At 58.1% G+C, this 22,785-nt stretch overlaps 2 protein-coding genes across 5 annotated transcripts; both read left to right on the top strand.

Moving 5' to 3' along the window:
* The first annotated feature begins 3,620 nt into the window (after nucleotides 1–3,620).
* On the top strand, nucleotides 3,621–5,550 carry LOC134425493 (uncharacterized). Of its 2 annotated transcripts, none has more exons than XM_063170162.1 (7): nucleotides 3,621–3,699; nucleotides 3,825–3,842; nucleotides 4,072–4,146; nucleotides 4,280–4,297; nucleotides 4,567–4,768; nucleotides 4,879–5,111; nucleotides 5,204–5,550. In XM_063170162.1, the coding sequence occupies exons 2-7, from the start codon at nucleotides 3,825–3,827 to the stop codon at nucleotides 5,222–5,224; spliced, it is 567 nt and encodes a 188-aa protein (XP_063026232.1). In that variant the 5' UTR covers nucleotides 3,621–3,699; the 3' UTR covers nucleotides 5,225–5,550. The 2 variants fall into 2 exon arrangements, with proteins under 2 accessions (XP_063026232.1, XP_063026231.1); XM_063170161.1 differs by having other exon boundaries at nucleotides 4,531–4,768.
* Nucleotides 5,551–7,635: 2,085 nt separating this feature from the next.
* Nucleotides 7,636–19,733, top strand: AP3B2 (adaptor related protein complex 3 subunit beta 2). 3 transcript variants are annotated; one of them, XM_063169339.1, is made up of 27 exons: nucleotides 7,636–7,798; nucleotides 10,598–10,673; nucleotides 10,784–10,858; nucleotides 10,969–11,064; nucleotides 11,151–11,311; nucleotides 11,853–11,919; nucleotides 12,460–12,642; nucleotides 12,747–12,926; nucleotides 13,160–13,257; nucleotides 13,534–13,588; nucleotides 13,669–13,740; nucleotides 13,896–13,958; nucleotides 14,175–14,307; nucleotides 14,390–14,499; nucleotides 14,573–14,749; nucleotides 14,834–15,020; nucleotides 15,124–15,242; nucleotides 15,451–15,562; nucleotides 15,871–16,072; nucleotides 16,149–16,314; nucleotides 16,398–16,452; nucleotides 17,032–17,138; nucleotides 17,270–17,501; nucleotides 17,598–17,682; nucleotides 18,120–18,217; nucleotides 18,882–19,020; nucleotides 19,250–19,733. In XM_063169339.1, the coding sequence occupies exons 1-27, from the start codon at nucleotides 7,686–7,688 to the stop codon at nucleotides 19,398–19,400; spliced, it is 3,312 nt and encodes a 1,103-aa protein (XP_063025409.1). In that variant the 5' UTR covers nucleotides 7,636–7,685; the 3' UTR covers nucleotides 19,401–19,733. The 3 variants fall into 3 exon arrangements, with proteins under 3 accessions (XP_063025409.1, XP_063025408.1, XP_063025410.1); XM_063169338.1 differs by having other exon boundaries at nucleotides 7,637–7,798; nucleotides 10,784–10,867; nucleotides 10,978–11,064; XM_063169340.1 differs by having other exon boundaries at nucleotides 7,638–7,798; nucleotides 12,750–12,926.
* Nucleotides 19,734–22,785: the final 3,052 nt, after the last annotated feature.

The following is a 22,785-nucleotide window of genomic DNA, read 5'->3' as shown; positions in this document are numbered from 1 at the left end:
CCCGGCCTGTCCCTGTCCGTCCGTCTGTCCCTGTGGATCCCCGCGGAGGCTCCAGCCGGGCGCTGGGGGCTCGGGCAGCTCTGCGGCCAGAGGGGCTCCTGCCTTGCTCTCTTCAAGGCGGCTTAGCGGCGGGCGCTGTGTAAGCAGCCGCCTCTTTGTCACCCTCTTAATCTTTAGTGTCTGCGCGGGGCGGGGGGGATCAATCAGCCACGCGATGAAGAATTAAAAAGGTGCTGAGCCCCAGCCCTGTAACCCTAAACCCCGCGACACCCAAGCCACCCCCCCGCGCGCCGCCGTGGAGGTGTCACCCTGTGTCACCGCCACCCCCGGCACTGCGGGGCCGAGATTGCGGCGCAGGAGGGCGATGGGGCCGGGGCTGGGGACCCCCCGTGTGCGTCGTCCTCCCCTTGGGACCCGCCAGGTCCTGTAAGCGCATAAGCCCTTCACTAAGGCGGTTAGAGGGGAATAACGAAAAGTGGTAATTAAGGGGGGTAATTTCCCTGCCCCCAAGTAATTAATTACCGGCCCTGATGGCGAGGGCAGGGGGGATGCTCGGTAGGATCCCCGCTGGGCCTCAGCATCCCCTCCCTGGGCCGGGGCCCTCCGCGGATGTTGGGGCTGCTGACACGGCACAGGGTGGGGGCCAGGTGGCCCCGGGGTTATGCAACCACCGCTAAACCCTCGCGGTGACAGGGCAGCACAATTTGGGATTTGTGGGCTTTAGCCGCTAAACCCCCTCGCCCCGCTCAGGGGGGTGGCGGGTGCCACCGTCACGGGCCCGGCCTGTCCCCAGCCATGGGCCAGCCTGAGGACAGGGGGTCCCGGCCTGCTGTGCCCCTTCCAGAGGGGCTCAGGGCTGTTGGTGCCCTGAAGGTGTCCCAGGGGACAGGCCCTGGAGGCGGGTCCCTGCTGAGGGCTGGCGGCAGTGACTCCAGTGGATCCAGGGGCTGGGGATCACCCCTGCAGCATCCTCGACTGATGCGGCTCCATCCCCCTGCCTGCAGCGTTCCTGCATCCCCTGCCTGCAGCATGGCTCCATCCTCTTGCCTGCAGCATGGCTCCATCCCCCTGCCTACAGCCTACTTCCATCCCTTTTGCCTGAAGCGTTTCTCCATCTTAACAGTCTGCACTGTGACTCACTCTACCAGCCTTGCCTGCACCATGGCTCCATGTTCCCATGTGCAGTGACATTCCATCACCCTTCCTAACTGTATGGCTCTATCATCGTTCCTGCCCGGGCCACGGCTCCATCCCTGCCTGCACCGTGACCCCATCCCTGCCTGCACCATGGCACCATCTTTGCTTGCACCATGACCCCATCCCTGCCTGCTCCATCCCTGCCTGCACAGGGCTCCATCCCTGCCTGCCCCACAGCTCCAAGCCCTTTCAGCCCCCTCCCAGCCTGGGACCCCCCATTTCCCCTGGGTGCCCTGTCCCACCCCCAGCCCCGTGCTGACCCAGATCTCTGACCGCCGCCATCTGCGGCAGGGGCCGCCTCCTCCTCCCGCGGCAGAATTATGACGCTGGGCTAATGCAGAAGGAGCAAGCTGTCACCTCCCTGCCCGGCCCCTGGGTGCCTCCACACCTCTCACCCAAGGGTGGAACACTCCTGAGGATGCAGGGACCCTGGCATACCGGGTGCCAGCCCTTCCGTGGGGACACGGGCCACCAGCACCAGGGACAGCAGGGAGGGCCGGCATGGCGGTGCAGCTGAGTTAGGCTAATTTACCATCCCCTCCTTGCTGTTGGGTAAAAGCCAGCTCTGGAGCAGGGATTTGGGAGGGGGATTAGCTGGGCCAACCATCTGCTGCCAGCCAATCATCAGCACCCCAGGAAAGCCAATAATTACAAAAATATGGTTTCCCACCCCGTTTCTCCATTGCACCCTGATGGGCGCTGTGCCTGTGGTGGAATCCCCATGGAGCAGCACCCTGTCCTCTTCCCAGGGATGAGGGCTCCATGAGCACCCAGCTGGGCCCTGCTGGGAGCCCAACCCAGCCCAGCCTGTTTGGGTGGGACACGAGCAGGCCTGAGGCCTGGAGGGGCTCTGGGTGTGGGGGGGGGTGAAGGAGCAAACGTTAAAGCCCGAGGCGGGGTCGTGACTCGGCTCGGTCACAGATGCTGGGGCAGATGCCACAGGATTACCCAGCCTAAAACCTTGGGATCTGCCCCCCTTCCCCCCAGCAGGCAGAGAGCGTTTAATTACTAATTTACTAATTACCTAAAGATGCTGGAGATGGGCTGGAGAGCTGCGGTCAGGAGCAGCCCCAGGGCTGCAGCCACCCTAATCCCACTGGCTGTGGGGAGCTGGTGGATGCACCCTGGCCAGGGACAGCTTGGCTGGGGACACTGAGTGACCCAGGGAAGCACCACTGTCCTGGCAGTCCTGCTCTGCTGGTGATGGCATGGAGTGGTGGGGAATGGGACAGGACAGTGGGGACAAGGAGGGAGACAATGGGGACAAGGAGAACATGATGGGAACCAGGAGGAGATATTGGGGATCGAGGGGTGCATCCCCCCAGAGGGGATGATGGAGACCAAGAGGAGCCAATGGGGCAGGAGGGGAGATGATGGGGACCAAGAGGTGACAACAAGGATCAGGAGGGGGTGATGGGAACAAGAAGGAGGTGATGAGGACTGGGAGGCAATAATGAGGATCATGAGGGGACAATGGGAACCTGGATGTTTAGATAGTGACCCTGAGACAACGACAAATGGGAAGAGCAGGAGGTGACAGCAGTGACCAGGAAGGGATGATGGAGACCAGGACATGGCAATAGGGACAATGCAAGGATGATGGGGACCAGGAAGGTGTGACATAGATCATGAGGGGGCAGTGGGATGCAATAGGGTGATGGAGATCATGAGGGGATGGTAAGGACTGAGATGGGACGCTGGGGACTGAGAGGGGAGGATGGGAATGAGAAGGATGTGATGGGTACATGTGGGCAAGACAACAGAGACCAGGAGAGGATGGCGGAGATCAGAAGGGGACAAGGCCAACAAAAGGTGACATGAAGTTCCAGGAGGGTGGCTGTGGGACCGGAGGTGGCTGGGAAGGGTTAATGTGGCCGCCTGCACTGAGCTGGGCCCAGGCCAGGCTCGGGTTTCACCTGTAATTAGCTCTTGTTTATTGGAGGCTCCTTGATAAATGATTCTTTGGAGGTTGCCCGATGACAGAGGGTGACAGTCACCCACCTGAGCCCTGCTAAAGCCTTCACTGACCCCTGGCACCAGGATTAAAGTTTAATGTGACTCTGGAGCTGACCCCGGGCATGCACCATTCTGGGGTGACAGGGCTGGGGACAGGCTGGTGGCCATCCCTGGGACATGGGGCCGGGCACAGGCTGATGGCCTCACAGAGCCAGAGGGTTTTGGCACCCAGAGGTGATTTGTGATAAGCCCGGTGGCCAGTGGTTACCAAGGCATTGTGGCCACAGGGCTGTTTCCTGCCTCCTTTGGGGTCACCCAAGAAGTTTGTGGATGAAATGTCACACCAGGTTGGGTTTGTCCCCTGGGGACTGGCCCTCCAGGATGGGCACGGTGCCACGGTGCAGCCGGTCGGGGCACATTCCCAGAGCCGTGTGCCACCGCCAGGAGCCACCGCCGTGCCGGGGGCGGGCCGAGCTCCTGCCCCGCGGGCACCTTGGGAGCTGCGGCAGCTCGGGAAGCACCGAGGGGACCCTGGAGGTGACCAAGGTGAGGCAGCAGGGAACAGAACGAGCCCTGAGGGGTGACGTGTCACCACAACTGTGGGGACAGAGTAGACCCCCAGGTATGGGGTACCTGTCCCCACTCCTGGACATGGTGTTTTCTCCTTGCAGATGAATCTCCTCGCCCAGGTAAAGGGGGAGCCAGCAGGAAGGACACCTGCAGCAGGTGATCCCAGCCCTCTGCCATGGTACCCAGGGCCCTGGTCCCCACAGCTGGCACCTGCCTGGTGCTGGCTCTGGGCTGGGGGGGCAGGCTGTGGCCTGGGGGGCTGGGCTGTGCTGGCAGAGATGGGGGTGGCAAAGGACAGGGGTCAGAAGGGGACGGGTCCTCGTCTTGCCCTGCCCTCTCTCCCCACAGGTGAGCTCCCTCCTTCAGGCCCTGCAAGCCCTGGACTGGCTGTTCCTCCAGCCCTGGCACTGGCTGGGCTCCTGGGTATGGCAGGTTTGGGGGTGCTGGCATGAGAACCCCAGCCAGGTGCTCGGGCAGGGGGTGGCAACAGCCCAGGCCAGGGCTGAGCCACGCCACACGTGCCACTGGGGCTGACGCAAGGTGTTTGTCCCTCCAGGTGAGCAGCTCCAGGCAGGTAAGTGCTGGCATTGCCCCTGTGCCCTGCACTGCCATCTCACCCCTGGCACAACTGAGCCAAGTCCTGCCCACCCTGCCTTTTCCTTGGCACCCATGGGTGCCTCAGCACCTGGAGGAGGCAGCGCCTTCCCAAAGGGTTTCCATCCATGGAGACCTGAGACCCAAGCTGTGTTTAAGCCACCAATGGTGTGGGATGAGCCAGCAGGTCAGTGACACTGCTGGTGTCCCCAGGGCACCGGTGGCCCTGAAACACAGCTGGGTCCCCAGGCAGTGAGCGGGGCAGTGACCACGGCAGGGTTCTTCCTCTGCGAGGGGCTGCTGGGACAACACTTCCACATCGTCCCCAACGGGGTGGCTGAGCCCCAGCCTGGGGACCTCTTCCTCTTCCCGCTGGCCTCGGGGGGCCCTGGCTGGTGGGGCGCCCACGCTGGCATCTACTGCGGCGACGGGGAGATCATCCACCTGGAAGGTGAGCCCTGGGAGCTGGCACGGCATGGGACATCTCCATGGAAGGGCATCTCCATGGAAGGACATCTCCATGGAAGGGACGCGGGGTACAGAGCCCTGTTTGCCCTGCAGGCAGCTCAGGGGTGTCCCCATCGGGCGTGGTGGCCAAGCACAGCAAGAGGCACCTGCTGCGGACGCGGGGCCGGGCGCGGGTGCTGCGCAGGAGGGTTGCCCTGGACGTGGCCGCGCTGCAGCGCCGGGTGCGCGCGGCCATGGAGCAGCCCCTGGACTACGACGCCGTCTCCTGCAACTGCATCCACTTCGCCCTCGCCCTCCTGGGGCTGGGCCACCTGGCTGGTGCCATGGTGGGTGCCGCCCTCAGATCAGGTGTCACCAGCCTGGGGTGCTTTGGCATCTGCTCCAGCCATGTGTCACCAAACCTCTCCTGTTTTCCCAGGTGTCCCCAGCGCTGCAGTGATGGAGGTGATGGTGTGTCACAGACATATTTCATGAAAAATCCTTTTGCCAGGATCATTTCTCTTGAGAAGCTGAGAAGCTTCAGCTTCTCTGTGTTTTGCTGCTTTGGAATGTGATTTGGAGAATTGTTTAGCCAGCATGTGAAATTGTTTTTACTTGATGACCAATGACAGCCACCTGTGTCAAGGCTGTGAGCAGTCACAAGAATTTTATTATCATTCCTTTTCATTCCTTCTGATGAAATCCTTTCTTCTATTCTTTTAGTATAGTTTTAATACATAATTTTCCTTTAATATATATCATAAAATAATAAATCAGCCTTCTGAAGCATGGATTCAAGATTCTCATTTCTTCCCTCGTCCTGGGACCCCTGTGAACACCACCACAATGCGGAATATGTGGGGCTGGAGCGTCCTCCCCTGGGCACCAGAACTGCACCAGAACTGCACCAGTGGTTTGCCAGTCCTCCTGTGTGGCAATAAACAGTTGCATGGAAACCCTGTGCCAAGCCTGTTTGATTTGTTGTTTTCTCACTTTTCCCAGAAGCTGCTGTCAAGGCATGTCCCACCTTGACACCCCTTGAAGGGAGAGGCTGCTCTTTGCTCCCTGTGGCCTCCTGAGACAATCATCTGCCTCTTCCACTGCTGACATTTAATTTTGAGCGTAAAAATGAATATTCCATGGGCTGCTGGGTTGGAAATGGGCCAAAAGGCTGCATCAGGTGTACCCCAGGGGTCAGCTCTGTGTCCAGTCCTGGTCAAGCTCTTCGTTACTGGTCCGGTTGATGAGGTGGAGTGTATCTGCAGTGAGGGGGAGCATCACCAACCCATGGGGGTGCTGGTGCCAGAAGGGGAGTGCTGGGTCTGTGCTGGGCTCTCCCTGATGAGAGACACAGGGACACGCTGGAGAGACACCACAAGGGTACACCGAGGCTCTGGAGCATTTCCCTGGGAAGGGAACCTGAAAGAGCTGGGAGAAGGGAATGTCCAGTGGGATTTTATCACTGTTTATTGCGCGGGGGAAGAAAGGGGGAATCTTCTCTGCGTCTTCTGAGGGTTGGGGTCTCCAGGAAGGTCTGAGCTCCAAGCAGGGCTGGGGGCCCTGGGAGGGCTGGAGTGAGTGTGCTTCTGTGCTAAAGATTAATTGGTGTCCATTAATATTCAATTCTGCAATCTGAATCATGGCCATTTTCCCTCGCTGCCCCATTCCTGTGGGATGGGGTGAGTGCTGCCCCATCCACACAGCTCCAGGGCTGGTCAGTTGCCTGGAGAAACAATAATGGGAATATCTGCCAATAGTATAAAGTACCTGGGAAAAATCAAAGAAATGCAAACAGAATCTCAACTATAATAAATAATGATAACTTATGACTGATATAATTTATATATATATATAAAATATATATATATGAAACATCATAGTCATATCTACAATAATATTTGTATTTAACATCTGTAGTATAGTTAATATATGATCATATATCTAGTATATCATTCCTATCATGTTATTGATAATAATATTAAGTATAAATTACAATATCTATAAGAATAATATAAATTAATACCATACCTAATATATATAATAATTTAGATATCATACATCACATATACTACCATGTGGAATATAGATCATAAAATATTAAATTTTATAATATAGTAGATAATACATAATACAATATGTAGTATGTACCACATTAAATGCTATATAATAGAATTCATATAATCTGCAATATAATATAACATATAGCAAAACATATAGCATATATAACATACTGCATATATTATATAATATATAAACTGTAGAATGGTTTATGGATTATCTATAACACAGTATGTTATAGATATGCCATTGAATATAGCAAATATATAGTATTGCATACTTAATGAAATCTGTAACGTATTATAATGTAATGTAACAAATAACATGCAATATACGGTATACAGTATGCAGCATGTAATAGAGTCTATAAATTATATGTAATGCATGAATAAATGTATATTATGTATACTGCACACTGTATTACATTAAAATAATAATAAAATGTAATACAGTAGGATTTAATAATACATATTATAACAGCCGAACATATAGCATTCTTTACTATAATGTAATCTATTTTAAACACATCTAATTATAACCATACACAGTCATGCCTATTGCAATAATGATAGATTTTGGTGGTTCTGGACGGGTATGTGTGCGGCTGTGAGCCCAGTGGCTGTCACTGTGTCACAGCCGCGTCCCCAGCATTGCTCTGCTGAGGCGCCCCGTGTCCCGCTCCCAGAGCCGCGCAGGTGCGGGCCCGCAGGGACCCCTCCGGTGCACCCGGGCTGCCCTCGGGCCGCATTCCCGGTGTGGCGGGGTCGGTGCTGTCCGGGGGCCGGGCCCGTCCCCGCCCGCGCTGACATCAGTTCCCTCCCGCGTCCCCCCCGCATCCCGCATCCCGCATCCCGCCCGCCGCCATGGCCGCCAGCCCGGCCTACGGCGAGGAGAAGGGCGGCTCCTCCAGCCTGGGCGAGCCCGAGTACGGCCACGACCCCGCCAGCGGCGGCATCTTCTCCTCCGACTACAAGAGGTGGGGACAATGCGGGCGCAGGGGACAAGGGCGAGCCGGCCCGGGCGGCCGCCGCTGAGGCCTTGGCCGCCGGGCTCGGCGGGATGCGGGACCCGAGGCGGGCTGAGGCGGCCCCCGACGAGGGGACAGGGACGGGGACGGGGATGGGGATGGTGATGGGGATGTGGATAGGGATAAGGATGGGGATGGGGACAGGGATGGGGCAGGGAATGCGGTCACGCCGCCGCCACCGTCATTGCAGGTTGCAAAGGCCGGAGAGGGTGGGAACCCCGCGGGATTTGGAGATGGTGTGGCTGGGGGAGATGTGCGGGGATCCCCCCTGAACCTCCCTCCCACCCTCGGGCTGGGGCATCCCGGGCACGGTGTTCCCCCCACGGGATCTGCTGGCTCCTGTGGCTCTCCTGAGCTGACACCCCCCCACCGCATCGAGGGTGGGATGTTGGGAATGTCACCCTGCCGTGGGACAGGCTCCTGCGGGGGACAGGGGTGAAGAGGAACGGGGGATGTGCTCCTGGAGCTGCAGGAATGTCTCTTGGCCCTCCTGACCATGTCAGTATCCCCCACTCTGGCACTGTCCCCCGCTCCCTGCTGCCCCAGCAGGAAATCACTGAATCACCGTCTGACAGCATCACGCTCTCTACCCCGGCTGTGTCCCCCAGCCCAGCAGGGCCTCCCCATCCCTGCCCCTCTGGTGGTGTCCCCCCATATGACAATGTCCCTCCTGTCCTGATTCCCTGGTAGTGTCCCCCATCCCGACCTCTTGGCAATGTCCCCCGTTTGGGAGTGTCCCCTCTCTCCCTGTACTCCTCCCTTGTGCTGCCGAGTGTCCCCCATTCTGGATGTGTCCCTGATCTGTGATCTGCTGGCAGTGTCCCCATCTCACTGGGTCTCCCCTTCCCTGAACCCCTGGCAGTGTCCCCTTCCCCCTGATACTCTGGCAATGTCCCCCAGTATGACAGTGTCCTGCCAGTCCTGAGCCCCTGGCACTGTCCCCCACTCTGGATGTGCCCTCCATCCATGACCTTCCAGCAGTATCCCCATCTCATGGTGTCCCCCCCTTTCCTGATCCCTTAGTAGTGTCCCTTGCAGTGTGACACTCCCTACCCCTGGCTGTGTCCCCAGTATGACAATTTCCCCCAGCCCTGATCCACTAGCAGTGTCTTCCAGTCTGGCAGTGCCCTCTATCCATGACCCACTAGCAGTGTCCCCATCTCAGAGTATTTGTCCCTCCCATGTGCCCTTGGCAGTGTCCCCCAGTTTGTCCAAGTCTCCCCCTCTCTGATCCCTCCTTGGCAATGACTCCCAGCCTGGAAATACTCCCCTGCTCCCATGTCTGCCAGTGTCCCCTGACCCCCACTGGCATGTCCCCCACTCTGGAAGCATCCCCCAGCCCTGACACCCTGGCTGTGTCTCCCCGTCTGTCCAGGTTACCTCAGTGATCTGCCATGAGTGCCTCCCACTCTGGCAGTGTCACCGCCCTCACGGCAGTGTCCCCTTACCCCTGACCTCCTGGCAATGTCCCTCACACCCACAGTGTCCCCCACACCCATAGTGTCACTATAATCTGCATGCTGCTCTTTGCCAGAGCCACACCAGGTCTGTCACCAGTCCTGTGAGCCATCCATGGCATCCATGGCACATGGGACAAGACAAATGCACCAAGTGTGATCCCACCTCCCAGGCTGGACACCCACGGGTGCCCCATCATGCCACCCTACCACCCAGGCAGAGTGTCCCACCATGATGTGCATTCCCTGCCCAGGACTGAGCCACTCAGCACTGGGGAAGGAGCTCCCTGCAGTGTCCCCAGGTCCCAGCTGCAGGTCAGATGTCACTTTGGACCTGACATCCCAAGGTGGCCTCACCCACTGGGAGCTGCGTCCTGATCTAGGCTGCAACCCAACCCCAACCACGGCATCAGGTTTCAGCCCACTGTGCTGGGCAGAGGAGCGGGGCCACAGCCCTGTCACCATCCCCAGGGCCACTGCCGCCTGTCACAGCCATGATGTCCCTGCCGCCAGTGCAGAAGCTGCTGCGGCAGCTGCCGGTGGTGCCGGCTGGCTGGCCGAAAACACCAGAGGGTGCTGGTGTGGCCGAGGAGGTGACAAGCCCGGTGCTGGCCCCCGAGGCTGGACAAGCCGCCTGCTACAGCGCCCTGCGAGCCGATGAGCTGCGGCCACTCGCCGGCACCAAGCCCGCAGGGGACACTGGCACCGGGCCACCGCCGCGGTAAGACTCCCCCAGGGAGCGCCCCCAGGACCCTCTGGTGTTGGTGGCTCTGGACGAGCATTGTCCCATGGGTGTCACCCTCAGATGCAGCCTTGCAGGGGCCCCAGTGTAGGGGGTGACCAGTGTCCCTTAGGAAAGAGGACAGTGGTAACAACTTTACTAAAGGCTGGTGGCATTTTCCCAGTCCAGGGAGGGGACCAGGGAAGGACTTTGCATTGGGGTGTGCTGGCACATCTATGCCACTATGGCCATGAGGGGACAAGGGACACTCAGCCAAGCCAGGATGGAGCTGGTGATGGGCACCTATGGTTTAGGGTGACAACCACAGCCAGGATGGGACAGGGTTCTTGTCCCAGTGCCTGCGATGAGGATGGCACTGGGTGCTAGCACCATGCCAGTCCCTCCGGTTCATCTTTCACCTTGCTGTAACCCAACTCCTGTCCCCATAAATATTTCATGATGAAGGGTTGGATTGCCAGCCTGATGGAAGGCTGGAAGCAGAAAAAAAAAAAGACTAAAAACAGGTAAAAATGTGAAAATGGTATTTTTTTTCCTCCTGGTGTGGTTCAGGCATGATGATCTCAAGGAGATGCTCGACAGCAACAAGGATTCACTCAAGCTGGAGGCCATGAAGAGGATTGTGGCGGTGGGTGTTGTTGTCACTGGTGGGGACATTGCTGGTGCCAAGCTGTCTCACGCTGTACCAGCCCCTGCTGTGCCAGCTGCCCAGTGTCACACCACTTCTTTTCCCCCTAGATGATTGCCCGTGGTAAAAACGCCTCCGATCTCTTCCCAGCTGTGGTGAAAAACGTTGCCTGCAAGAACATTGAGGTGAGGAAGGTCTTGGGTGGCCCTGGCAGCATGCCAGGGTCTGGCACTTTCCCTGTTTTTGGGGATTGGCTGGAGTTTGGGGGCTCTGAGGTGGCACCTTCACCCTGCAGGTGAAAAAGCTGGTGTACGTGTACCTGGTGCGCTACGCAGAGGAGCAGCAGGATCTAGCCCTGCTCTCCATCTCCACCTTCCAGCGAGGACTCAAGGTGGGCTGCTCTGAGGACCCAGGGGAGGTCTGGAGGAGCACTGAGCCTCCCACAGCTGCACTGCAGCCCCCCACATGTCCCCCCAGGACCCCAACCAGCTGATCCGTGCCAGCGCCCTGCGGGTCCTGTCCAGCATCCGCGTGCCCATCATCGTGCCCATCATGATGCTGGCCATCAAGGAGGCCGCCTCGGACATGTCCCCGTACGTGCGCAAGACAGCCGCCCATGCCATCCCCAAGCTGTACAGGTAACGGGCAGGGGATCAGCTGCTTTGTGTAAGGCACACCAATTGTTGTGATAAAGCAGCCAGGACTCGGTTTCTTCATGCAGAAGAGCCAATTCTTTAGTCACAAAGCTGATATTTGTAGGAAATATCAGAAGGCACTGTGTTAGATCTAATTGGCTAATAATACACTGACACTCAGTTTATTAGTCAGTAAATGGCTAGGGTGTACATTTGTCAAATCTCTCCATTTTTGGTTAGTTTACATATTTTGTTCACTGGTTCCCATGGGAGAGATTTCTTGTTTATTACAGGTGCAAATGGTTTTCTTACTAGAATAGTTTGTTATGCTAACTGCTTTCACTCTTGTGATTTTTCACATGGGAAGTTACAACCTAACTGCTAGCTTAGCTAGAGTAATAGGGCCTAAACCATATTTTATAAGACCTTTCTTTTATAATACCTTTACCTGTATGCAACATCAATAAGGGTCTTGGCTGCTTGGTACAGGCAGGGATGGGGAGGAGTTTGATCCAGTATCACCTGCCCTGTTCCTCCCTCACAGCCTCGACTCAGACCAGAAGGACCAGCTCATCGAAGTGATCGAGAAGCTGCTGGCTGACAAAACCACAGTGAGCAGGATTCTGTGTCTCCTTCACCCCTAAATCTGGGAACATCACTGGCCTTGTGCCCTCATGGGGCACAAGGCATGGGGATGGAGGTGTTCTCACCAAATTGGTGTCATCTTGGGGATGCAGCCATCCCCCACAGCGGGGATGCCATTGTCCTCACTGATCCAGCATCCATGAAGGGATGCAGCCATCTCCCAAACCAACATCTTTGTGGGGATGTCACTGTCCCTAGCAAGACAGAATCCACATGAGGATGCCACTGTCCCCACTGATCCAGCATCTTCACAGGAATGCAGATGTTCCCACAAAATAGTGTCCTTGTGGGGATGAAGCCATCCCTGGAGAGCTGGCATCCTTGTGGGAGTGCTGCTGTCCCTACTGGGCCAACAGCCTCACCAACTCCACTGAGCTGGCATCCCTACATGGAAGGGCTGCCCACCAAACCAGCACCCGTATGGAGATGCCACCATCCCCACCAAACCAACATCTTTTTGATGATCCCACCACTCCAGGAAGTCACCCCAAGCTTTTCTTTTGCAGCTGGTGGCTGGCAGCGTGGTGATGGCATTCGAGGAGGTTTGCCCAGAGCGCATAGACCTCATCCACAAGAACTACCGCAAGCTCTGCAACCTGCTCATTGATGTGGAGGAGTGGGGGCAGGTGGTCATCATCAACATGCTGACCCGCTACGCCCGCACCCAGTTCCTCAGCCCCAACCAGAATGTGAGTTCAGAATGCCCTGGGAGCCTTGGGATGTCCTGGGAGCCCGTGGGGAGGTGGGGTGAAGGGGGAGTGTTCTTGGGAATGAAAATGATCCCACCTGCCAGCAGGAGTCCTTGCTGGAGGAAAACACTGAGAAGGCTTTCTATGGCTCTGAGGAGGAGGACGCCAAGGATGCCAAGGCAGAGGCAGCCTCGCTGGCCAAGCGCAAGCCCTACGTCATGGACCCCGACCACCGCCTCCTCCTGCGCAACACCAAGCCCCTGCTGCAGAGCCGCAACGCCGCAGTGAGACCCTCACTCCACCCTGTTCCTCCCCCAGGGCCATGGGTGGTGTCCATCTGTCTGGGCTTATGATGTCCCCACAGGCTAGGACTCACTGGGATGGCTGAGGAACACCCAGAAATGGGTGTCCTCAGGGTCAAGCTACCTCCAAGTGCTGAGAATGGGGCTGGGGGACATGGCCATTCCTCAGGGTGTCCCCCATTCCCACCATGTGACACTTGGGTGTGTGTCCATAGGTGGTGATGGCCGTGGCACAGCTCTACTTCCACCTGGCACCCAAGGCAGAGGTTGGAGTCATTGCCAAGGCGCTGGTACGGCTCCTGCGGAGTCACAGGTCTGTGGCACCTCGGCTGTGGTGATGTCCTACCCTTCCACCCCAGTTGTTGGAACCCGTGGGGAGCTCCAAGACCCTTTTTGAGAGACCCCCAAAAAGCCCATCCCTTGAGGGACATCAGGCTGGAGGCCTTTTTTGGCTGGTCCAGTCCAGACATGGGGTGACAGCATCTTGGTGGCACCAGGCTGGTGGTGGGTCCTGGCCCATATTCACAGGGACTTGCTGAGGGTGTTTGACCCTTGCCCCAGTGATCATGTCCCCTCTTTGTCCCCACAGTGAGGTGCAGTATGTTGTGCTACAGAATGTGGCCACCATGTCCATCAAGCGGAGGGTGAGTCTCAGACTTGGTGTGGGAGGAGTTGGCCCTGTTGACCCAGAAAATGACACTAATGTCTCTGGCTGTACCTGCAGGGGATGTTTGAGCCCTATCTGAAAAGTTTCTACATCCGCTCAACGGACCCCACACAGATCAAGATCCTCAAGGTGAGCTGGAAACACCTGTCAGGAGTGGGTTTGGGGCTTCATTGAGCCCTTTCTTTGGGTCAGCTGTCCTCATGCCCTGGGGACACAGGGACATCAAGACCCCTGTGCCCTGTCACCATGCCCCTATGTCGCTCATCTCTTCCTCATTTCCACAGCTGGAGGTCCTCACCAACCTGGCCAATGAGACCAACATCTCCACCATCCTGAGAGAGTTCCAGGTAAGCCATGGCCATACTGAGGCTGCCACCCTGGCATGGCTCTTGGTGCCAAACCACCACCATGGAGGGGGCAGAGGAGACCCCTCCAGGAGGAGTGGGCTGAGGCCATACCAACCCCATCAGCGGTTCCAAAGGGCCCCAGTGTGTGACCACTGCCAGGGGGGATATCCAGCACTGGCACATGGGTGACATGTCATGTGTGCCCTTCATGTGCAGACCTACATCCGCAGCATGGACAAGGACTTTGTGGCAGCCACCATCCAAGCCATCGGGCGCTGTGCCACCAACATAGGGAAGGTGCGGGACACCTGCCTCAATGGCCTGGTCCAGCTGCTCTCCAACAGGGATGGTGAGTACACACAGCAGGGGTGAAATGGGAGCTCCATCGCTCTCAGGGCAGGACCCAACTGAGGCTGGGTCTCTGCCCACAGAGCTGGTGGTGGCTGAATCCGTGGTGGTCATCAAAAAGCTGCTGCAGATGCAGCCGGCCCAGCACAGCGAGATCATCAAGCACATGGCCAAGCTCACTGACAACATCCAGGTTGGTTGGGGTGCTGCTGACCCACAGGAGCAGGGGATGGCAGCAGTGCCACATGTCTGGGGGCATTTCACAGGTGCCAATGGCGCGGGCCAGCATCTTGTGGCTCATCGGCGAGTACTGCGAGCACGTGCCCAAGATCGCACCTGATGTGCTGCGCAAGATGGCCAAGTCCTTCACCAATGAGGAGGACATTGTCAAGCTGCAGGTCATCAATCTGGCAGCTAAGCTCTACCTGACCAACTCCAAGCAGGTACCGGGGATGTGATCCCAGCGTGGGCCTCGGTTTCCCTGCCAGGGAAGGAGAGGCCAGCCCTGAGCATGTTCTCTGCTGCAGAGCAAGCTGCTGACCCAGTACGTCCTCAACTTGGCCAAGTACGACCAGAATTATGACATCCGTGACCGGGCTCGCTTCATCCGCCAGCTCATTGTGCCCACTGAGAAGAGCGGGGCCCTCAATAAATACGCCAAGAAGCTCTTCCTGGCCCAAAAACCGGCTCCCATCTTGGAATCTTCTTTCAAAGGTACCCATCCCTGGTCACAGGGCATTGGGACATGGGGCACAAGCTGTCACCACAATGCTGCATGGCTCTACCTGAGCTGCTGCCTCCTTTCACCTTGTTGTAGATCGGGACCATTTCCAACTGGGCTCCCTGTCCCATCTGCTCAACGCCAAGGCTGTGGGCTACCAGGAGCTGCCTGACTGGCCAGACGAGGCCCCTGACCCCTCTGTGAGGAATGTGGAGGTGTGTGGAGCACCTTGGGTGCATGGGGGACGAGGGGCCAAGGTGGGGACACTGACTCAAGAGCCCCAGAAGGTGCCTAGGTACTGCTCACCTGCCCCTGTTCCCTCTCTAGTGCTCACACATCCGCTTGGGGATGGGGGGACAAGGGTGGGTGTTTGGATCCCCCAGTCATGGGGATGGCCCTGCTCCATCAACCCTGTGCCAGCAGGTTCCTGAGTGGACCAAGTGCACCAGCCGGGAGAAGAGGAAGGAGAAAGTGGAGAAGCCTTTCTACTCTGACTCAGAGGGCGAGTCAGGGCCCACGGAGTCGGCAGACAGTGGTGAGGACCTGAGGGCATGAGATATTGGGCAGTGGTCACTGTGGCCATCAGGCAGGTCCCACAATGGTGGGGCATTGGACAGGGGACATGACAGTGGAGACACCCCATCATGGGAGGGACATGGCAGGAGATGTGGAGGGAGGCAGTGGTGGGCAGTGGGACTATCCAGGAATGCAGTGGGAGGATGCAGTGGCAAGGCAGCAGCAGGTGTGGGGATGCACTGGGAGGATGGAGGATGTAGTGAGATGAAATGGGAGATGGAGGAATGTGGGGGGACACAGCAGCAAGGCTGAGCTGTGCCCCCACAGAGCCCGAGTCCGGCAGCGAAGAGAACGGCAGCAGCAGCAGCTCTGGCAGCTCCAGCTCTGGCAGTGAGGAGGAAGATGAGGAAGAGGAGGAGGACGACAGCGGGGAGCAGTCGGAGGACAAGGAGGAGGAGGAGGAGGAGAAGAGGCCAAAGAGGAAGGACAAGGAAGGTTCCCATAAGGCAGTCTTGGGGACTGCAGGCAGGTACGCCCTGGGAAGGCAGGGGGATGCTCCCAGTGAAACCCCCACCCCAACCCCCTGAGCTGGGCTCTCCCTGCAGCCCCAGCGAGGAAGAGGAGGAGGAGGAAGGGGCAAAGAAGGCCAAGAAGAAGGCCCCGCAGGGGAGGAAAGGCCGTGCTGAAACCTCATCAGAGGCCAGCACCTCCGAGAGCAGCTCCTCTGGCTCCGACTCGGGCTCCGAGGCAGAGACCAAGCCAAGGAAGGCGGTGAGGGCTGGGATGGGCTGGGATGGGGGCTGCACAGGGATACCTGGACCCCCTATTGAACTCCCATCTCTGCCCCACTGCAGCCCCCCAGCAGCAAGGCCAGCTCCAAGGAGATCTCCCTGCTTGACCTGGATGACTGTGAGTGGCTGCCTGGAATACACAAATGGCTGTGGTGGTGGTGCTGGGGAAACTGAGGCATGAGCAGTCATCCCAGTGCCATCAGGACTCCATGGGTCCTTTGGGAGCTGCAAAGCTGGGACAAGAACAGGTGTGGTGAGGGGTCCTTGTCCCCAGAGGATGGCTGTGGGACAGGCAGCTGTGCCTATTGGATTGTCCCTGTGTGGCTGTGCACAGGGACAGCCTACAGGGTTGTGTCTGCACCAATGGAGCTGTGCCACTGGGCTGTCTTTGTGTGGCTGTCCCCATGGGACTGTGCCACCAGGGCTGACCCCACATGGCTGTCCCCATGGGGCTATCCTCATGAGGCTGTCCCTATGGAGTTGTCCCCATGGCACTATGCCACCATTCTGTCCTCATATGGTTGTCCCCATGTGCTTGTCCCCATGGAGCTGTGGCATTGGGCCTGTGCCCATGCTATTGTCCCCATGGAGCTGAGCCACTAGAACTGTCCTGTGTGAGTGTCCCCATGGGGCTATGCTCACAGCCATGGGGCTGTGAGCTCTGTTAACCCTTTCCTCACCCTTCCCCACCTTGCAGTCACTCCGCCTCCTCCCCAACCCATCCCCTCCAGCAGCATCATCTCCACCAGCCTGGTGACTGACCTGGAGGGCCTCACTCTCACCGACACCTCCCTGACACCCACCGTAAGTGTCCCCCGTGCTCTCCCTGGGGAGGTCCCAGGCCTCCTCCTGTCACCTGTGGTGGCTCCTGGGCCCTCTGCCAGCTGCAGGGGTTGCAGGGAGCCCTGAGCAGCCCCCGCTGTCCCCTGGTGCAGCTGCTGAGCCCGGCGTTCAGCGCGGTGAAGACCTACGAGCTGCTGCACCGCATGGCGGGCGAGGGGCTGGCGGTGGAGTACTGCTTCAGCCGCCGGCCCTTCCCCAGCGACCCCCACATGGTGGCCGTGCAGATCCAGATCTCCAACAACACCGACACCGAGGTGAAGAACCTGCGGGTCAACGAACCCAAGCCACTGTCCGGCATGCGGATACAGGAGTTCCCTGAGATCGGTATGGCATGACACGGCGTGGCCGTGATGCTGAGGGGGGAGTGGGGACAGGGGTTGGGTGGGAATGTGGGATGTAGTGGCAGCCCTGTGGTTCCAGAGCACCTGGCGCCAGGGGACACAGCCACCGTGGTGATGGGCATCGACTTCTGCGACTCCACCCAGGCAGCAAACTTCCAGCTGTGGTGAGCATCTGGCGCCGGGCAGGGCAGGATGGGTGTTGCCAGGGATTCAGGGCATCAGGTGCTCCAGAGATGAAGAAAGTGGGATAGGTATCAACATCCCTCCACACAGCAAGAGACAGGAGACATAGCAAGAGCAGAAGCAGGGCATGAGGGGATGGAGGGCAGCAGGACAGGCACCAGAGTCCTTCCGGGGAAGGAGGAGACAGTCAGATGGGTGTGGGGTGGGTGGGGGACACCAGGAAATGCACAGGCCTCTCTGCAAGGGGACAAGGAGGCAGCAGCAGCTCCAGGTTCAGCCTGACAGGTTCCCCCCATTCCTGAGCCCTTTTGTGCCACAGTTTCAGCAGTCACCCCTGCCCAGGGCAGGGATGGGAAGCAGGACATGGAGAGGGGACATAATCGGAGCACATGCCCCTCTGACCCGCCTGTCTCCCCAGCACCCACACGCGCCAGTTCTACGTCTCCATCCAGCCACCCGTGGGGGAGCTCATGGCCCCTGTCTTCATGAGCGAGAACGAGTTCAAGAAGGAGCAGGGTGAGTGGGGCCAGGGATGGCGACAGAGTGCTGCACGGGCACCCACCACTGACACTCACCCCCAATTTTGTCCCCTCTGCCGCCCTCGCTGTGGCCCTAGAGCACCTGGCACGGCCGGGTGAGGGTAAGTGGCTGCTCAGCTGGCCCCTAGACTAGCTCTGCTCCCCTCACCCCCCCCTGCACCCCCAGCCTGTGGGCTGGGGTGACCACCCTGGTGCCAGGGTGGCTTTGTTGGGTCTCCACAAAGTGTGAAGGGCCCATGTCACCCTGGCGCTCCCAGAACTGTGTCTGTGAATGACACCCTGTGTCCCCATGCTTCTGGATCAGCACATCCCCACCCTGACCCCATGGATGGTGGCAGTGTTGAGTAGGGGGTGTTTGGTGCCCTGTAGCACCTGGCCCCATTGCTGCCACTATCCAGAGGAGCACATCCCCAGGGATGTGGCTGCTGCCACCAGGCAGGCACATGGGATGAGCCCAGGAAGGGTTATGAATGATTTTCCCAACTCCACTGAATGCTGAACCAAGAGCAAGCAGACCAGCCAGCTCAGGATGTCATGGGGAACCTGAACTCAAGCTGGTGGGCTTGCTTTGGGCGTGTCAAAGCAGGGCCCAGCAGGGTGTGTGGCCAGAGACAGGCAGGTGCCTCTGTTGCCTGCTCTAGGGAAGCTGATGGGCATGAGCGAGATCACAGAGAAGCTGACGCTGCCTGAGAAATGCCGAAGTGACCACACCATCGTCCAGCAAGTGACCTCAGCTGCCAACGTGGGCCGTGTGCCCTGCGGTGCCAGCAATGAGTACAGGTAACTGCGCCCCCAGACCTGGATCAGGCAGGCGCTGTCACCCCTCCGTTCCCACCCGAATCACAGGGGGACACTCAGGGCTTCCTTTAGGATGAGGAGCCTGCATGAACCCAAATGGGACAGCGGCCGTGGGTGGCAGGCACCTGCCTGTCCCCACCAGAGCATCCCATGGGACCAGAGAGTGACAGGGGACAGCTTGCCTTGAAGCCCTGTGTTTACAACCCAACAGGTTTGCAGCCAAGACGGTGACAAGCGGGAGCCTGGTGCTCATCACCCTGGAGCGGCGGGAGGGCTCCACGGCCCAGCTGACCATCAACAGCGAGAAGATGGTCATCGGCACCATGCTGGTGAAGGACATCATCCAGGCCCTGACACAGTGACAGCCAGGCTCTGCTGCGCCCATGGCCCTGCCCTCCCACCCCTTCTGCCCCATGCTGCTCCCCAAAACACTCCCTTGCCCCTGTTTCTGCCAGGTTGTTCCCTGCCCCAATCCCAAAAGGGGTGGCAGGCAGCGGCCCTCAGGCCAGCTTTGCTGCTGGGCGGAAGGAGCAGGATGCAGCAGATGGGATGCAGGGAGGTGTCCTACTCGGAAGGGCAGAAGCAGTTCCAGCCCCCATGGAGCACAGTGTGGCCCCAGTCCCTCACTGTCATCTCCCGATGTAACCCTTATTTATTATGTCCAGCATCTCCCAATAAAGTTCTTCTCCAACGTGCTCTGTTTCCCTCCTCTGTTCTGTGGGCACATCAACTCCAGATTCCCCCCATGCCGGGCTCTGCCAGCCTCCCCGGGGCAGCCACAGGGGACAGCGGGGGACCAGCCATCCCTTAGCTGAGTGGAAACATGCAGATTGTCCCAGGGGTGGGTGGCTGCTGCGTCCTGGAGAAAACCTGGCACATGGTGTGGGAGTGAACCCCCCAGGGCAGGAGGTGCTCCGTCAGAGCAGGGATCTGAGGAGTTTTGGGAGGGTTCCAGCTATTTATTCAAGGCAGAATTGCTCATGCTTCGACCGCAGAAATACCTGCTACGTCAGGGCTGGGTCTGTTCTGCAGTGTCACTGGAGGGATTCCTGGGGCCAGCTCGGGGAGGCGTTTCATCTCCAAACTGGGATTACAAAAAAAGAAGGAAATCTGACTCTTTATTAAGATCTCTCCTCCCAGCACAGGCTGGGTGGGATTTCAGTGAGCACTGGCTCTCTCCATCCAAAGCTGCAGCTCAGCTCAGCACAGAGTCAGGCCCGGCACCAGAGGCAGAGGATGAGCAAAGGACGCGCGGGAAGGTCTGAATCCAGAACCGCCTCCGCTGCCACAAAAAGGGTGAGGGGCTTTCTGCTTTTTCCGGGTAAGAGATGAAAAAAACCCCTTTGTGTTTTCTGATGGGTGAGGAATCCCTGGCTGGAGCAGCAGCAGCAACCACTGCGTGTCAAGTGCTTGTTCCATAGGGAAAAAGCCCATTCCCATAAGGACGGGGGCTGGAGCTGCAGCTGCCTCACAGGGAGCACAATGATGCCACCACCCTATTTTCTTTAGGGAGGCTGATTTAACCCTTGGGCTCCTATCCCTTCATGGGCTCAGCGAGTGCCGCAGCCTGTGTGCGGAGAGATGCCCTTGGGGACCTCACTTTAACCCCCTGGAGGTCCCATTCACTCATGGGGGGCTCAGTGAGCACCACAGCCTGTGTGTGGGAGCTGCCAGCACTGAGGCATCCCTGGGAGGGAGTTTGCAGCCAGGCATCACAGTGTCACCACTCCATTCTCCTTAGGGGGACTGATTTAAGCCCTTGGGAGACGCATTCTCCCAAGGGGAGCCCAGAGTGCTGAGCCTGTGTGTGGAGAGCTGCTGGAGCCAAAGGGGGTCTGGAAGGGCTAAAGCCAGGCACCACAGCACTGCCACCACCCCATTTTCCTTGGGGAACCCATTTTAACCCCTTTGGGTCCCATTCCACTCAGAGTGGGCTCAGTGAACACCCAGCCTGTGTGTGGCAAGTGACTGGCACTATGGTGGCCCTGGGGGTTGTGAAGCTGAGAGCCACAGCACTGCCACCATTCCAGTACCTCAGAGGAACTGATTTGAGTCCTTAGGGGCATGATTTTAGCCCCTGGGGATCCCATTCCCCACAGAGTGGGTTTAGCGAGCACCACAGCCTGTGTGTGGGAGCTGAGAGCACTGAGGTGTCCCTGTGAAGGCTCCAGATGGACACTGCAGTGCCACCACCATGCCATTCCCCTCACAGGGGCTCATTTAACCCCTCTGGGGTCCCATTTCCTCATGGGATGCTCAGTGAGCACCACAGCCAGTGAGGGGACAGGTACTGGCCCTGAGGTATCCCCTGGAGAGCTCCATCCAGGCACGACAGTGCCATCATCCCATTCCCCTTAGAGGGGCTCGTTTAACCCCTTGGGGGTCCCATCCCTTCACAGGGGTCACAGTGAATGCCACAGCTCATCTGTAGGAGCTGCCAGCACTGAGGCTACCCTTGGGGAACCCCTCTTTTAGTCATGGGGTGCCCCATCCCCTCAGAGGGGGCTCAGTGAGTGCCACAACCTGTGTGTGTGGAGAGATGCTGGTGCTGAGGTGTCCCTGGGGGGCTTCAGATGGGCACTGCCACCAACACATTGCCTTCATGGGGGGGGGTCATTTGAGAGCCCTTTGGGGGTCTCATCCATCAGGAGCACAGTGAGCGCCGCAGCCCGTGCATGGAATGCTGCTGGCACTAAGGGTCCTCAGAAGGACTCCAGCCAGGCAGTGCCACCATTGCATTCCCTTTAGAGGGACTGATTTAAGCCCTTGGAGGTCCCATCCCCTCACGAGGGGCTCAGTGTACATCACAGCCTGTGATTTGTGTGTGGGAATTGCCAGCACTGAGGCTGCTCTTGGGGAACCCCATTCCCCTTGACAGGAAAGATGTGTGCTCATGTATCTAAAAACAATTCCATGGGTGAGGGGACGGGTATGAAAGCCTTCGAAATGGTTCTTAATGTCTCTACCAACTTCAAGCCGCAGGTTTGTTAGAGAAACCAGACAGTTTGGCTCCTGAAACAGACAAACTCAGCCTGAGTTTCTGATCTTTGGGGGAAAATGACGTGTTTAAAGGGGGAATATGTGGTAGGCTGTTCGGGAAGGCTGCACCTTCCGAGTGCCTCAGCTGATGGGGAAAGGAAGAGGGCAACATGCGGCCGGGAGTTTAGGCTAAAAGGAGGCTGTGCCCTCTGAAACCGAGAGAGAAAGAAAACCCCACGGGTGTATGCCCCAGTGGACAATCTCTCCCTTTATTCTAATAAAGTTATAGGATTCTTCTATCTCTTTTACGGACACTGACTTTTCAGAATGTGATTTTCTGCACATCCTCACACAAGGGCACCCGGTGAACACGCAGCCTCTGTGTGGTGGGTGGCCCCAGAGGTACCGAAGCAAAAGTCAGAACCGCTACCATCCCCATCCTAGACGCCTCAGAGGGGCTGATTTAAGTCCTGAACTCCCGTCACTGGCCTTGGGGTCTCGCTCCCCTCAGAGGAACAAGAAGTGTTGCCAGTGCTGAGATGTCCCCAGGGGGCTCCAGCTGGGCAGTGCCACCACCATCCCACTCCCTTTAGGGGAGCTGAGTTAACCCCTCCAGAGTCCTATTCCCTCATGAGGTGTTCAGTGGGCACCACAGCCCATGAGTGGAGAGCTTCTGGTACTGAGATGACCTGAGGGGCTACAGCTGGGCACCACAGTGCCACCACCACCCCATTGCACTCAGACGGGGCTGATTTAACCGCTCAGGGC

This window comes from Melospiza melodia, chromosome 15 (genome assembly GCF_035770615.1).
Source record: "Melospiza melodia melodia isolate bMelMel2 chromosome 15, bMelMel2.pri, whole genome shotgun sequence".
In the NCBI taxonomy this organism is placed as follows: Eukaryota; Metazoa; Chordata; class Aves; order Passeriformes; family Passerellidae; genus Melospiza; species Melospiza melodia.
Note: the sequence above shows the minus strand (reverse complement) of the source record. Positions and strands in the feature narration are given on the sequence as shown.

Bases quoted from the DNA above. Each gene is read 5' to 3' on its own strand.
- AP3B2 (XM_063169339.1), top strand. From the start codon at position 7,686: ATGGCCGCCAGCCCGGCCTACGGCGAGGAGAAGGGCGGCTCCTCCAGC. The intron at 14,500-14,572 runs GTTGGTTGGGGT...GGCATTTCACAG, and splicing joins AGCTCACTGACAACATCCAG to GTGCCAATGGCGCGGGCCAG. The intron at 17,502-17,597 runs GTATGGCATGAC...CTGTGGTTCCAG, and splicing joins ACAGGAGTTCCCTGAGATCG to AGCACCTGGCGCCAGGGGAC.
- LOC134425493 (XM_063170161.1), top strand. The intron at 4,769-4,878 runs GTGAGCCCTGGG...TTTGCCCTGCAG, and splicing joins GGAGATCATCCACCTGGAAG to GCAGCTCAGGGGTGTCCCCA. The intron at 5,112-5,203 runs GTGGGTGCCGCC...CTGTTTTCCCAG, and splicing joins GCCACCTGGCTGGTGCCATG to GTGTCCCCAGCGCTGCAGTG.